Source organism: Odontesthes bonariensis, chromosome 13 (genome assembly GCF_027942865.1).
Source record: "Odontesthes bonariensis isolate fOdoBon6 chromosome 13, fOdoBon6.hap1, whole genome shotgun sequence".
Lineage (NCBI taxonomy): Eukaryota > Metazoa > Chordata > Actinopteri > Atheriniformes > Atherinopsidae > Odontesthes > Odontesthes bonariensis.
The window spans coordinates 23,172,050-23,188,197 of record NC_134518.1 but is presented as its reverse complement, the minus strand read 5'-3'; the positions used below and the strand labels follow the sequence as shown (position 1 = coordinate 23,188,197).

The 16,148-nt window shown below is 40.6% G+C and overlaps 1 protein-coding gene across 1 annotated transcript; it reads right to left on the bottom strand.

Moving 5' to 3' along the window:
• Window positions 1-6,946: 6,946 nt before the first annotated feature.
• LOC142397343 (P2Y purinoceptor 4) lies at window positions 6,947-15,312 on the bottom strand. Its single transcript, XM_075480689.1, has 2 exons — window positions 14,834-15,312; window positions 6,947-9,555 (listed from the first exon to the last, which is right to left on the bottom strand). The coding sequence occupies exon 2, from the start codon at window positions 9,521-9,523 to the stop codon at window positions 8,429-8,431; it is 1,095 nt and encodes a 364-aa protein (XP_075336804.1). The 5' UTR covers window positions 9,524-9,555; window positions 14,834-15,312; the 3' UTR covers window positions 6,947-8,428.
• Between the last annotated feature and the right edge of the window lie 836 nt (window positions 15,313-16,148).

Below are 16,148 nucleotides of genomic sequence, written 5' to 3'. Positions count from 1 at the left end.
CTATCTAGAAACTGCTGATGTCTATTGGAAAACAACTTCTATTTCATATAGTTTCCAACCAGCTGAGAGTGTGCGCCGCTGCGAAAATAAACACATTACCTGTTCGGATGCAGAAAGCTTGAGAATCAGATTCAAAGTGCTGAAGAATGAATGGATGTGCGAGCATGTGAGTGTGCGCACGAGCGTAAACATAGATGGAGGATGGTATTGGAATTACCTGAGTGAGATAATGGTGGTGCATTAGATTAACTTTCAGTCCTTAAATGCAACACATTTAGGCAATCTTGTCCCCCAAAAACATGTCAATGTCTGAAAGGCCTCCCGTTCGCTATCAGGAGCCTCTGGTCCCCAACACTGATGCAGCTGGCAAGGCGCTACCGTCGACTGTCAAAACGCAGCGCCAGATCTAGTTATAAAATAATTGAATTTTCATATCAGAGGGGACCAGAGTCCCAGCAGACAATAGGACTGCTGAGTCCTCTCTGATATTGGCTCAGGCCCTTTGCCATGCGCATGAAATCAGTATGTTAATGTTCCAGGGTTTTCTTTTTTTAAGGGCACTTGTGCACTCGCAATGTACTACCGATGCGGTTAAAAAAAAAAAAAAATTGCAACTATTGATAAGTAGGCAGCCAGCAACCCCCTCGACCCCTCCTCCCACCCAACAGGCCCACCCCCACCCCCCCCCGACCCACCAAGGCTCTAGACATTCTCGCACCCCCATCCTCCCCCATTATTAAAATTGTAATTTATTTTTCTAAATCAGAATGACAGCTTGCTTTCTTTTCTCTGCAGCAGGCAGTGAATCACCAAGCTTTAATTACTTTCGTAACTTCGCTGACCCTGTGAGCGCGCTGCTCTGCCAGAGAAAATGGGACCTCCAACAAAGGCCCTCCACAGCCTCAGCCGCCTACGCTTCATTCAAAACACGAAAATTTATCAAACTACAGATTTTATGAGATTTTTGTTAACATTTCACCTCCTATCTTTCTCACACTCCCTCAAAACAACCCCCCCCCCCCCCCCCCCCCCCACGAAGGAAACAGCTCTGCACTTCCAGTCTCATGACCCACCTCTTCGAGAAACTCACTGGATAACAGAACAACCTAATTCCAACTCTCCCTCTTCACTTCTCTCCCTCTCTCTGTGTGCGCTCGTGTTGACTCAACAAGGTCTCTCCGGGTCAAAACAGCCAGAGGTCACACTATTATCAGTAACCCCCTAATATCCAGGCCGTGGCCTCAGCAGCATAGCGACAGGCAGCACGAGGTCCTGAGGCTACAAAGCACAGATCAACGGGGATGAGCACTAAATTCGATCACTTCACAGATCTTTGGCCTGCGGACATTAAGGTCAGGCTTTATTTAGTAGGACTGTCGGAGTCTATTAGGCAGCAATCAAAGGTGTTTTCCAACCATAAGTCATGGTAGCAGATGAGTGGCTGCTGTGTTCAAATGTATGAAAACACTCTTGGATCACGGCCACGACACTCATGAGTGAGATGTGTGACTTTTAAGCTGAAGAAGGCTTCCCCTGCTTTGTTGTGACAAAGTTCAGGCATGCTTCTTGTTAACCACGGGATCTCTATTCGCGTCATATTATTCCTGGGGCCTGACTTATTAAAGTCACTAATATGTTGTAATCCCTGCTATCGCTCTCACCTTCCCACTGGCACACCTCTGTTTTGGGCTGTGCCACTGTGTGAACCCGGGCTGTGGAGGCACAGTTGGTCTTTTGCTGACTGCCTGATAATTGAATGAGCGATTATCCCTCCCATTAATAGACAATGATACAGAGAGCACTGCCATATGTACAGAATATTAATGAGTGGCTGCAGCGGCCTAGATAAGAGAAGCACCATGCAGTTGCTGTAATAGGGGTTAAAACAATTTGCCCCCTCACCACCCTATCCCTCCTTACACACATGGACACACATGTACACACACACACACACACACACACAAATCCAGCTCCCATGCTTTCTTACATGCTAATCCACCATCCTCTTACCAACTAAGCAGGCTGCCACCAACAATCCACCCCCCGCTCCCTGGACTTCTGCTTGGCGCTGACCAAACTGCTACCAAGGCCGACCCGTCATTGTGTTAGAAAGCAAGCGGGGTCACTTGACAACAAAATGACATGCTAATGATGGAAAGCAGCGGAGTTTATGGTATTTCTGTTGTGAGACATTTTGCAAGTGAGCCATTCAGAACAAAAATGTTCTCCCAAACCACTGCATTGTTTAGCAATTTTCTACCTTTATCTTACAGATTTTCACTCTACCCTGCAAACACAGAGCGTTCTTTGAATTAAAAAAAAGAACCATAAACTAACATTTGTCCAAGATTATGTAGGAGCAGAACATCTGTTAAACGTTTGGGGAACCAAAAAGCTCACTCACAACGCTCTCTTTTGTTGTGGGGTTGTATTTTGATCATTTCTGAAAACAACCATCAGAGAACTTTCCTGGAACAGAGCACAGAGCTGGAAAGGTCAAAGGTTTTGGAAAAGCGTGGTTACAGTTAAAACTGCTTCATTATTCAGATAGAAGATTCAACTTCTGTTAAATAAGTGTTCCGATTGCGCAGATTGTGATAAAAACATGATAATTTTCTAACATTTAAACAAGCCGAACCCTGATACCTCATTTTAACTTGTGTGTGCGCGAGTCTGTTATCCTGTCTCATATGGACTACAGCCCTGGAGTTATATTAACTTCACATTTAGTTTTATGGAATATGTGCACAGAATGACTACGACAGAAATTAGCACAGAATACAATACTTATAAACAAAGGTGACTGGTAAATTAAAAGAGGTTGATCTGTGATCATTTATTTAATGAAAGACGTTGTGTATGCACTCCATTTGTTAAACATCTTCCAAATGTTTCAGTACCACTGTTGGCTCAGTACAGCTGTGAATGCGCTCAAGAGGTAGCTAATGATCAGTTTGACTGTAGAGCTAGTAGTTTGTTAGCCTGATTGCTATTTTGTTTGGCAGACTTCCCGATCATACCATGTTGTTTCTTTCTCTGAAATTCATAGCGAGGGTAAAAATATTTCAACATACTCGAGGCAAAAAAACGGAAGGTTTTGCCCACAGGAATGAGTAGACTTTCCAAGGGTTGTTCACCGCGCAAGGGTTAGAGGACAACCAAAACACAAACATTCTGCAAAGCTTGCCCAGAGGCTCAAACGTTAAAGAGATTTGGGGAAAGTTGGGGGAACCAAAACACGCAAATAAAAAACGTTATATTCGTACCAGGAAAAACTTTAACCATAAAACACCTAAAAACAAACTTTCTGGGAACCAGAATTTGTCACTGGGTCATTTGTCTTCATCCTCTTTCTGTCACAATGAAAGTGTTTCTCTTGTGACTCTCTCAGGTGAGGATGAAACAGCAGCTGAAGCCAACAGAGCCACAAAAAAACCCACCCATCACATTTCCTCTGAGGCTGCAGAGGGTCAGGCAGGTGAAGCCGTTGAGGCACGCTTCCACATGAGTTGCCATGCCAATCAATATGTAACATCTATCAGCATTGGAAAGCAATATTTCCCCTTTTACCTTGCAATAATTGTGCTTAATGCTGTGAAGTACCTTATCATGGGTCTGGCTGCAAAAGAAAGGCTGGTTGCCGTGGCGACCATGAAAGCCATTGGTTTCCTTTTCAGCACAATAATGAACTTCTCTCCTCTGCGTGTCACTCTTCCACCCCACTCTGAGCCTCTTCGATTAAATTGAAGTCCACGCGTCCTTGAAATCCCCCATCTCTGCCTTATAATTTGACAAACTGGAGAACACAGGGAAAAAAACTGTTCGAGGCTCAACAAATACATCACTTTAGGTCGAGGCGTAAGTGTATCTCTGCTGTGTATTTTGAATATGCAGGATTAGACCCCTTAATTAAAAGTTGAAATAGAATCGGCTGTTATGATGTATTCTTTTCATGTAAAATGGTTCAAGATTATGCTTTCCTTGAGTTTCCCTTCAGGCTGAGATGCAGAGTGACATATTTGTGAGATTTATCTGAAATGACTCGCCTTCATCCTCTCAAACTATAGGCAAATCGGAAAAATTGATTTTGAATCCAATGCAATCAGTCACATTGCTTTTATTATTGCACAAACTGATTGGTGGTACTTTTGAATTTCAAAATGCCTCAGCCTTGCACTCTAAAATAAAACCTATCAACAGTGCTTTGTGTATTTGCTGCGGGAAGGTGAAAGATGATGGAAAGCTTGTGAACACTCTATTCAAGTCAAAACTACAGGACTAACTTCATAATGGAAGAAAACTTGGAGAACCGAGGCGTGCACAGATCTGAATAAAACCAGCAAATGAAGAGGCAAAGTAAAAGCAGTCAAATAGGCTAATTTAGCTGGCCTGGAGTTCAGAAATGACTTTGTCTGTTAAATTAAAACTCTTCTGTTGCCTGCTATATATTTACAAAGACATGTTATTGAGGCGCAAAAACTGCAGATTATAAAAAGATTTTCATTATTACATATATATGTATATACTTATATAGAATATACATATTTTAAGTAAGCTATTTTCTAAATGACATCTCAGATTTGCCTCGTTGATTTTTTCCTACAATAAAGCCGCAATTAATTGATCAATTATGATAGTATACTACCTAACTAACAAAACGACTTACACTAATTGATAAACTGCCTTCATAATTAATGCTGCGGTCGTAGACATGTCGACGCTTTATTTATATGTAACTGACAGATTTGATCGCTTGTTGTGGTTCTGTGTTGCAGATGTGGCTCTAATATCATGATTTATTTTCCAAAGTATCAATCACACGGGGGGGTGGCGGGGGCTACGCCGCCAACATTAACATGCATGTATAAACGTGCCTCTGGTCATGTTACAATTTCTGCAAGACAATACAGCAGCAAAAAAAAAAAAAAATGTTTAAAAGTTTAATGGTAGTCACTCTGCATCCGTCAGCTGCATTTGCGTATTTCCCAGCAGTAAATCACTGCGTTGCACTAATAGGTTTAAGAAATACATTGAGATTGTTCGGCTTAATAAAACAATACGATGCCCATCTTGAAATAATTGCTCCCAAACATTCATAGTAGCCACCACATCTTGTCAGCCTGACCGCAAACTTCCAAACGCTGAAATCAGTGAACTGCTTTGATTCATTAAATAGATCTTACCTCCCTGAGGGCGAGCAGATAGAAGGTGGTAGAGATAAAGCGATAAAGTCTAATCGGGCACATTTCTGATATGAAAACGAGGTCAGACTGGAATAAATCCTTCAACATTTTAGATCATTGTAAACTAAATAAGCAGCTTTTTTTTTTAAAAAAAAAAAAAAAAAAAAAAGACTGTGTGACTATGTGGATGGAATTTGTTGTGTGAGGAGAGAAAAAAAAGAAACTGCACTTAATCATTTGATGTCGCAATAAATGTTTCAAATAAGGAGAAATATGTGGAGAAGCAATATTGCCGTTTCCCTGGTTCAGCATCAAGGAGGGAGGGAGCAGGTCAGCAATCCAGGATGTAATTTACCCAGAATTCATCAATCATGTCCGGCTCACAAAGCGCCTGGAGGATCTCCTGGACAGTACTGTGAGTAAACAAATTATTTCAAACCACGCATTCTGTTTATTAATTAAATGCACCTCTTCGTTTTTTTTTTTTTTTGCACGTTGCTTTGCATTACATTCAGCTCCAGGCTGGCACCAACTCTGCGAGTGCAAACTTCCAAATCAAAGCTATGCACCTGCTTCTTATCCCATCACTGTCTTGACTGTCGAGGCGAAGCACATTCCTGCAAAATACCAACGTGGATATCAAAGCGAGCTCCGATTTTCTTCACGGAGGCTTCAGCCAACAGTGTGTGTCATAAACATTTTATATGTGAGGTATTTTAGTCGCGCTCCCGGATCCATCCTTCAGGTTGGGCACAGGGCCAAACACCATCAATAGAAATGTGGAGGGAAATTACAACGCAGAAACATGAGTTATATCAAAAACCAAACACGTTTTTGTATTTGACCTGCTTTAAGTGAGTAAAGAAAGAAAAATTAGGCTTCCCTGGCCTGCCACTGGAAAACAGCCTTTGGACTTAATTAGACCACGAGGAGGCGCGTGTGAGCTGATGTCACGGTATTAATTGAGCTGCATTACGGCTGAGTGAAACCTGCAGGCTCCTCCAGTTGATCGGCAGTTTGAAACGTCTTTGTGTTTCTGGCTATTAGGACATCTTCGTCAAAGTCACCTTTCTTTATTTAACATGCTAATGCCAAATTAAGATGAGGGCAATTCTTTCGTGTTTTTACACGCTGCTTGTGGGTCAGAGTTCATTTCTAAATGGGGAAATCTGGTAAATGTCACATTCCAAAGCCTTAAAAAAAAAAAAAAAAACATTTCCAATCTTCCATTTTTAAATTTCATATCAATAAAAGACAACAAGAGAGACGTAAAACGTCATATTTTTGCCAAACAAATAGTATTTTGTGTCTGTATGTAGCTTCCAGTGAATTTGAGGAACAAGCAGAGACAGTGATGAATTTGATTGTGTCTGGTTTGATTCAAATGACAACTTTGTGGGATGTTACGACGTGGGAATCAATAATATTTTGTTGGTTAATCTGGAGTTTAATTATTTACAGTTTTATTGTTTGGCAACCTAACTTATTGTACACGTTACATTATATTTGCATTGTTTTAATTCACGAACCAGGTAAAACATGTTTATTATGTTCATAATTCAGTGTCAGTAATGATCTGATTATTAATTGCAGCACATTATTGTAAGACATAACACCTACTTATTTCCAGCTCATTTTCTGAATGGGATTTTTGGTCCTCCTTGCTCTTATTTGGGGTGGGACAGAAGTCCGAGTGACATGTGCTGCTGTCAGTTGTAGGCGGTCCTGCCCTCTGGGTGTTACTAGAGACGTTTGCCAAAAAAAAAAAAAAAACTGGAGCTCATGTTTCACTCAGCCCAAAAGGAAACAACTATGTTGCCTAGAAGTTATGTTAAGGGTTATGATTTCAGTGGACACCTTTTTAAAACCTGTGTAACCTGTGTAAAATTCTTCCTCAAGATGAAGACCAAAATCAGTTGTTATATGAACGGCATCTTTTCTTTGTTCCTCATGTACAAATGCTTTTGCAGGTCTCTCTCACTGACACCACCTTCCAGGGAAAAATGTGACATTGATTGCACTCAATCTGCTTTCATTTCGCACACTGTTGTCATGTCTATTCATGTTGTTGATCTTTGTTACTGTTTGACTAAAGAGCAGTGGTTTGGTTTACAGACACGAACATTTCACCACATCACCCAATGAGAGCATGACCTCTTTAAACCTTAATTAGGCCATGCGCAAGATATATTCAGATAATAACACCACTGTTATCATGTGGTGACACTTTACGAGACAAATAAAATTCTGATTACAGGAACATCTTCGAAGATAGTGCTCCTGCTTTAAATCGTGAGACGTGTTACACAGTGCTTCATACACTGACATTAAAAGAGCTCCGTATCACTGAGTAAAACTTTCCAGCTATGATTTCAGCTCTTGCAAAAACAATCAAGGAGGTCAACCTAGATGACTGATAGAAAACCTTTGCATTGCATGAATGACTCCCAGAAGTAAAGGGGGAAATGGAAAAATCTAAAAACCCCCCGCCGCTTGAGGTGTGGGTGGTTTTAAAGGCAGAGAAACTGTCCAGAGCCATCTTGTCTGCTTTTCTGCAAGGTTGAGAAAAACAAAGCCGTGAACATTGAAGGACAAAAACAGCTGGTCTGGGATCCGGGGCTGCGCTGGTTGCAGCTACAGTTTCTGGGTAACACGAAAACACTGCTGATGAAACAGGAAGGACTGCCTCACTGGTGTCTCATCTCGAAGACAACAGCCAGATTGTCTGCCATATTTTGGCCACAAATATACATAAACAACACATGTGCAATCTAATCTAGTTTTATGTATCCATGACGACGGCAGATCACAGACCGAATATCCATCATTTACGTTAAGGCAGCTGTGACCTGCTGTGGCAAAGGTATTTAATCAATTATTTCACATTCTTCTGCATGGAGGACATTTTCTCAAGCATTCTGTCTGTGTAAATACTGTCTATTTACATGTGTAGTATATATATATATATATATATTTATATTTGTAATAATGCCCTCTGTGGTAGAACACTGCACACAGGTAAAAGGAATATACTCTTTGATAAAATTTAAAAGAAAACACTTGAACCTCATCTCACAGAGTAATATGAAAGCAGAGGAAAACTGAAGCATGGTCTTTAGACCTGTTGAAAAGCTGATATCACACACATCTATACTCAGTGTAAGTCATATTTATAGTATACTGATTATTGTTCCAGTATCCCATGAGAAATGTGTATCTTAACTGGGTACACTTTGGATTTCCCATTATTCATTTTCCTCCTTGTTGACTTTAAGTGCTGACTTCTTATAAACTAATGCTATGCTGCTGTTATTGTTTGGCTGACTTTGTGCCTGTTCTGGTGTTTGGCTGTTTGTTATGTATCTTCTTCCCATCACGGCAGACATCAGTTTGGAACGGTAGTGATCCCCAGCCAGAAAATACAGAATGGGATCAATGCAACTGTTGACACTCGCCAGAGGCCTGGTGATCTTGTATGTGAAGTTTACAATGTTGAGGAATTCGCAGTTCAGATCCAGCACTCGGGAAGTGTAATAGAGGGTCCGCGTGATGTGAAATGGGACGAAGCTCACTGCAAAAACCACCAGCACGACTACGATGAGCTTGATGGACTTCTGACGAGAGCTGGCACCCTGCTGGCTGGCAGATAATCCCTGTCTGGGCCGGCACAGAGCCCGCGCCATCAGGCAGTAACACACCACAATGACCATGAACGGAATGCCAAACAGCAGCACCATGACGACAGAACTATAGTCCACATACTCCTCGAAGGACTCCTGGTTAGTTGTGTCATGGCACAGGGTGTCATTGTCCCTCCTGGAGGTGGTTACGAAGATGAGATTGGGCACCAGGCACACAGTCACCATACCCCACACAGAGCCACACACTAGGTGGGCATGGCGAGACTTCACCATGGTCAGCGCCTTGATGGGGTGGCAGATACCAAGATAACGATGCACGCTGATGCAGGTGAGGAAGAGGATGCTGCAGTAGAGGTTGGCATAGAAGAGGAAGCGAACTGTTTTGCAGGCAGCCAAGCCAAAGGGCCAGTGACTGCGGTTGGCGTAGTAGTAGATGAGAGTGGGCAGGGAGAGTACATACAAGAAGTCTGAAAGGGCGAGGTGGAACATGTACACTGTACTGGGTTTCCATGGACGCATCTTTGAGAAAACCCATAGAGCTGTAGCATTGAGTATGAAGCCAACCACAAACACCAGACTGTAGGACACAGGAAGCAGAATGTATTTGAACTCCTCATCAAAGCGGCAGCTGGAGTTGAAGACTGAAGTTAACACTTCTGCCTGGCTGTGTCCACTGACATTTCTGATGAGCACTTCCATAATGCGACTTTACAGCCAGTAGATGAGAAAATCTAAAGAGGAAAAAGAAGGTTTCCACATTACTTGTAATGAAAATACACAGTCGGGCTAGTAAAAGATTTCAATTTAACAAGGATATCCATCCATCCATTTTCTTTACCCACTTAATTCATTAAAAAAATGCTCACGGGGGGGGGGGGGGGGGGGGCTGCAGCTGCCCAGCTGTCCTTGGGTAAGAGACGTGGTACACTTTGGACGGGTTGCAGTCCATCACAGGCCCACACAGACACAAACGAGACAAACAACCGTGCACACTCTCACACTTACTTTTAGGGTCAGTTTACAATCACCAATTACCCCAACATGCATGTTTTTGGATTGTGGGAGGGGATTAGAACCAGGTTTCCTCCTAATATGAGGCGACAGTGCTAACCACCACCCCTAGATATTCTATTCATTAATCAAATTACCTAAATTAACTAGCAGTGGCCACAAAAACAATCACTCATATAATTAATTTAACACACTATGTGATTAACAACATACCAGATACTGGAGAGTAGAACTTTTTTTTTGGTTGGTTTTTTTTTTATGGCAGAAATATATCTTCCACGGTGTTGCATCACCTGTAATCTCAACAATACCGTTGGCATTTGGAAACCGAGGAGACCAGTTACAGTAGTTTTGAAAACATATTTTCCCATTCTTGCTTGATATAGGATTTCACCTACTTAACAGGCCTTTGTAGTCTTTTTTGTTTTTGTTGTTCCATAATGCCATAAATGTTTTCTGTGGGCAACGGGTCAGGGCTGAAGTCACCGTTGTCATGTCTATTCATGTTGTTGATCTTTGTGACTGTTTGACTAAAGAGCAGTGGTTTGGTTTACAGACACGAACATTTCACCACATCACCCAATGAGAGCATGACCTCTTTAAACCTTAATTAGGCCATGCGCAAGATATATTCAGATAATAACACCACTGTTATCATGTGGTGACACTTTACGAGACAAATAAAATTCTGATTACAGGAACATCTTCGAAGATAGTGCTCCTGCTTTAAATCGTGAGACGTGTTACACAGTGCTTCATACACTGACATTAAAAGAGCTCCGTATCACTGAGTAAAACTCAGCTGCAGCTGCCCAGCTGTCCTTGGGTAAGAGACGTGGTACACTTTGGACGGGTTGCAGTCCATCACAGGCCCACACAGACACAAACGAGACAAACAACCGTGCACACTCTCACACTTACTTTTAAGGTCAGTTTACAATCACCAATTACCCCAACATGCATGTTTTTGGATTGTGGGAGGGGATTAGAACCAGGTTTCCTCCTAATATGAGGCGACAGTGCTAACTACCACCCCTAGATATTCTATTCATTAATCAAATTACCTAAATTAACTAGCAGTGGCCACAAAAACAATCACTCATATAATTAATTTAAGACACTATGTGATTAACAACATACCAGATACTGGAGAGTAGAACTTTTTTTTGGTTGGTTTTTTTTGATGGCAGAAATATATCTTCCACGGTGTTGCATCACCTGTAATCTCAACAATACTGTTGGCATTTGGAAACCGAGGAGACCAGTTACAGTAGTTTTGAAAACATATTTTCCCATTCTTGCTTGATATAGGATTTCACCTACTTAACAGGCCTTTGCAGTCTTTTTTGTTTTTGTTGTTCCATAATGCCATAAATGTTTTCTGTGGGCAACGGGTCAGGGCTGAAGTCAGGACACTTTAGCGGCAGGACTCCTTTATTACAGCCACATCTGTTGTAACACAACCGGAGTATGGTTTGGCCTGCCTTCAAAGATGGGGAAGTTACCCGTGTCATGTACACAGATGTGTACCATCGTGGATGCTGACCTTTAAGCTATGTGCTGAGGACGGATGGATGGGTCAGTCAAATAACTGTTCATTTTTATTTATTTATTTATTTCCCAGGCGAGGACGTCTGTGAATTTTGGTACAAAGAAAGGTTTCACAAATTCTAAAGTGTGTTTGATATCATTTATATCATGTGATCAATGATTAAACCCATATTTAATCATTTTTCATACAGGTTCTGGTTTTGGATGGTCCAAATGAAAAGAAGAAAGAAAGCTCAGAGGAACTTTTTGAATTTTCAATGACCAAATAAAGTTTTCACAAATAATAAAATGTGTTTTAAAGACTCTGTACCCTCTTTATAATAATTCCATCCAGATTTGAGCAGTCTAAGTAATGTAGTTTCCATACAGGACCCTGTTTAGTGTGATCAGAATACCAAAAAAGCAGTGAAATGGCCCTATTCTGCATTTTCACAAATCAGAGAAAGGTTTCACAAATCACAAACAAGGTTTTAATGAATCAACAGCCTCTTTAGAATAATTCCATCCAGATTTGAGCTGTCTAAGTAATGTAGTTTCCATACAGGACCCTGTTTAGGGTGAGCAGAATAACAAAAATGCAGTAAAATGGCCCTGTTCTGCAATTTCACAAATCAGAAAAAGGTTTCACAAATCACAAACAAGGTTTTAATGAATCTAAAACCTCTTTGGAATAATTCCATCCAGATTTGAGCTCTCTAAGTGATGTAGTTTCCTTACAGGACCCTGTTTAGGGTGAGCAGAATAACAAAAATGCAGTAAAATGGCCCTGTTCTGCAATTTCACAAATCAGAAAAAGGTTTCACAAATCACAAACAAGGTTTTAATGAATCTAAAACCTCTTTGGAATAATTCCATCCAGATTTGAGCTGTCCAAGTGATGTAGTTTCCTTACAGGACCCTGTTTAGGGTGAGCAGAATAACAAAAATGCAGTAAAATGGCCCTGTTCTGCAATTTCACAAATCAGAAAAAGGTTTCACGAATCACAAACAAGGTTTTAATTCATCTAAAACCTCTTTGGAATAATTCCATCCAGATTTGAGCTGTCTAAGTGATGTAGTTTCCATACAGGACCCTGTTTAGGGTGAGCAGAATACCAAAAATGCAGTAAAATGGCCCTGTTCTGCAATTTCACAAATCAGAAAAAGGTTTCACGAATCACAAACAAGGTTTTAATGAATCTAAAACCTCTTTGGAATAATTCCATCCAGATTTGAGCTGTCTAAGTGATGTAGTTTCCTTACAGGACCCTGTTTAGGGTGAGCAGAATAACAAAAATGCAGTAAAATGGCCCTGTTCTGCAATTTCACAAATCAGAAAAAGGTTTCACAAATCACAAAAAAGGTTTTAATGAATCTAAAACCTCTTTGGAATAATTCCATCCAGATTTGAGCTGTCTAAGTGATGTAGTTTCCTTACAGGACCCTGTTTAGGGTGAGCAGAATAACAAAAATGCAGTAAAATGGCCCTGTTCTGCAATTTCACAAATCAGAAAAAGGTTTCACGAATCACAAACAAGGTTTTAATGAATCTAAAACCTCTTTGGAATAATTCCATCCAGATTTGAGCTGTCTAAGTGATGTAGTTTCCATACAGGACCCTGTTTAGGGTGAGCAGAATACCAAAAATGCAGTAAAATGGCCCTGTTCTGCAATTTCACAAATCAGAAAAAGGTTTCACGAATCACAAACAAGGTTTTAATGAATCAACAGCCTCTTTAGAATAATTCCATCCAGATTTGAGCAGTCTATGTAATGTAGTTTCCATACAGGACCCTGTTTAGTGTGAGCAGAATAACAAACATGCAGTAAAATGGCCCTGTTCTGCAATTTCACAAATCAGAAAAAGGTTTCACAAATCACAAACAAGGTTTTAATGAATCTAAAACCTCTTTGGAATAATTCCATCCAGATTTGAGCTGTCTAAGTGATGTAGTTTCCTTACAGGACCCTGTTTAGGGTGAGCAGAATAACAAAAATGCAGTAAAATGGCCCTGTTCTGCAATTTCACAAATCAGAAAAAGGTTTCACGAATCACAAACAAGGTTTTAATTCATCTAAAACCTCTTTGGAATAATTCCATCCAGATTTGAGCTGTCTAAGTGATGTAGTTTCCATACAGGACCCTGTTTAGTGTGAGCAGAATAACAAACATGCAGTAAAATGGCCCTGTTCTGCAATTTCACAAATCAGAAAAAGGTTTCACAAATCACAAACAAGGTTTTAATTCATCTAAAACCTCTTTGGAATAATTCCATCCAGATTTGAGCTGTCTAAGTGATGTAGTTTCCATACAGGACCCTGTTTAGTGTGAGCAGAATACCAAAAATGCAGTAAAATGGCCCTGTTCTGCAATTTCACAAATCAGAAAAAGGTTTCACGAATCACAAACAAGGTTTTAATGAATCAACAGCCTCTTTAGAATAATTCCATCCAGATTTGAGCTGTCTAAGTAATGTAGTTTCCATACAGGACCCTGTTTAGTGTGAGCAGAATAACAAAAATGCAGTAAAATGGCCCTGTTCTGCAATTTCACAAATCAGAAAAAGGTTTCACAAATCACAAACAAGGTTTTAATTAATCTAAAACCTCTTTGGAATAATTCCATCCAGATTTGAGCTGTCTAAGTAATGTAGTTTCCATACAGGACCCTGTTTAGTGTGAGCAGAATACCAAAAATGCAGTAAAATGGCCCTGTTCTGCAATTTCACAAATCAGAAAAAGGTTTCACGAATCACAAACAAGGTTTTAATGAATCAACAGCCTCTTTAGAATAATTCCATCCAGATTTGAGCAGTCTATGTAATGTAGTTTCCATACAGGACCCTGTTTAGTGTGAGCAGAATAACAAACATGCAATAAAATGGCCCTGTTCTGCAATTTCACAAATCAGAGAAAGGTTTCACAAATCACAAACAAGGTTTTAATTCATCTAAAACCTCTTTGGAATAGTTCCATCCAGATTTGAGCAGTCTAAGTAATGTAGTTTCCATACAGGACCCTTTTTTGGGCGATCAAAATGCAAAAAATTAAGTGAAATGGCCCTTTATGCTGAATTGGATGCCAACTTCAGCGTCGTTACCTAAAGATACAAGTCCCTGCATGTTGAGCAGATAAGCAGCATTTTTTACTTTCACTTACATTATCCTATAGAGTAGGCCTACTACACTCCTGGATAATAATCATAGATGCATGTGAGCATTAATTAAAGTTTCAGGTGTCAACTTTGGTGCTATCTCAACTTTTTGACGCTCACTGATAACAACGTCAGCAACTACTAAGAACATGTGACGGATGTGGAGGAGTTTCACTCTTATCACCCAAATGGAATTTTAAGATAGATTATATGGTTTCCATTTAACATGTGCAATCATTCCACATCCACTTGGTTTTTACAAAGTTGTCAGTTAAGAGTGCGAGCAAGCTGAGCAGCAACACGCCTCTACTCACCCAAACAGGATCCCAACAGCGTTGCTGTCAGGCTGTTAATATCCAGAGAAAGTCGCCTACTTCTTCCGCCACTTTTGCTTTTCAGGCGAGATCTGAAAGCTGCTCCTCTCACCCCGTCCCTTTGTTGGCTGCCTTTAAAGTCCAAACGCCGCACTTAGTGGCTGCACTTGGATTTATTTACCGTACACAGTCACGTTTGAGTCCATATTGGCGCCTCCAGACACGGTGAACGGTGAACGCACAGAGGGCAGGAGACATGGGAGAGCGGGTGAGGAGGGAAATGGGAAGTCAGACGGCTGAGTGGACGAACAAGGCCGCCCAAAAAACCCTTCAATGAATCATTATCGATTATACTGAAACGCGTGAAAACTTCTCCCAGAGTTCACGCGCGCACTGATAAAACTTTGGGTTTTGTGGCCATGAAGGAAGGCACGCCATTAATAAGTCATTCCGTACATCTGAAAGTTACACCCCCTTTATTCAGGGCACGCGCAAGCACACACACACGCGCGCGCGCACACACTGCTGCCCATCTGTGCTGGTAGAGTCAAGCTACACGCGTTGCAATAAAGCGTTTGGTTGAATTAACAAAGGAGTGTGTGCGAATCTAATGGCAACTATAAAAGTTCCACAATGTGAATTACTTCTACTGTTAACTATGATCAATGTGTTTGGCACATGTCAACAGTTCTGTTTTTTTTTTTTTTATGTCATTGATCTAGATTAAAATACATGAATGCTCAGTCATCATAAAAGACATGTGATGTGGAATATCATTCATATCCCTCTCATTTATTGTGAGATAGCTGATATGATCGTTCCACTGATTACCCAATACCTAAGTTAGTTTGACTAATTTCATTAACCTTTTAACTCACATGTTAAAACCCTGCAACACCAAAGTTACAGATCTCTGCTGACATACAATGAACCCACACTTTAATAGTGGTTAACCAGGAGTACTTTTTCAGCACATTTTGCTGTGAATTTGGACAATTGCAGGACTTAATGTAATGTAATACCTTTACATTATGATACTGCTTATTTTTCATTCGTGAAAGACCTGAATAATACTTCCACCGTCAATTGTCTTGGGGATTAAACACATTCCAATGGCAACACATATGACACCTAAAAGTTAAAGATGCTCATAATTGCACTGTTGTACTGCAGTTTGTATCGCAGTGAAAGCATTTCCTCTCTGGAGCTTTGAGGGATTGGCTTGTTTGTCTTATCTGTGATTGTTATCATCTAGGCTTTCCCCGAAAAAACTCACAAGACAAGGCGCAGAATTATAAAGTCAGCTCATAAAGGA

Coding starts and splice junctions, on each gene's coding strand:
- LOC142397343 (XM_075480689.1), bottom strand. CDS start 9,523: ATGGAAGTGCTCATCAGAAATGTCAGTGGACACAGCCAGGCAGAAGTG.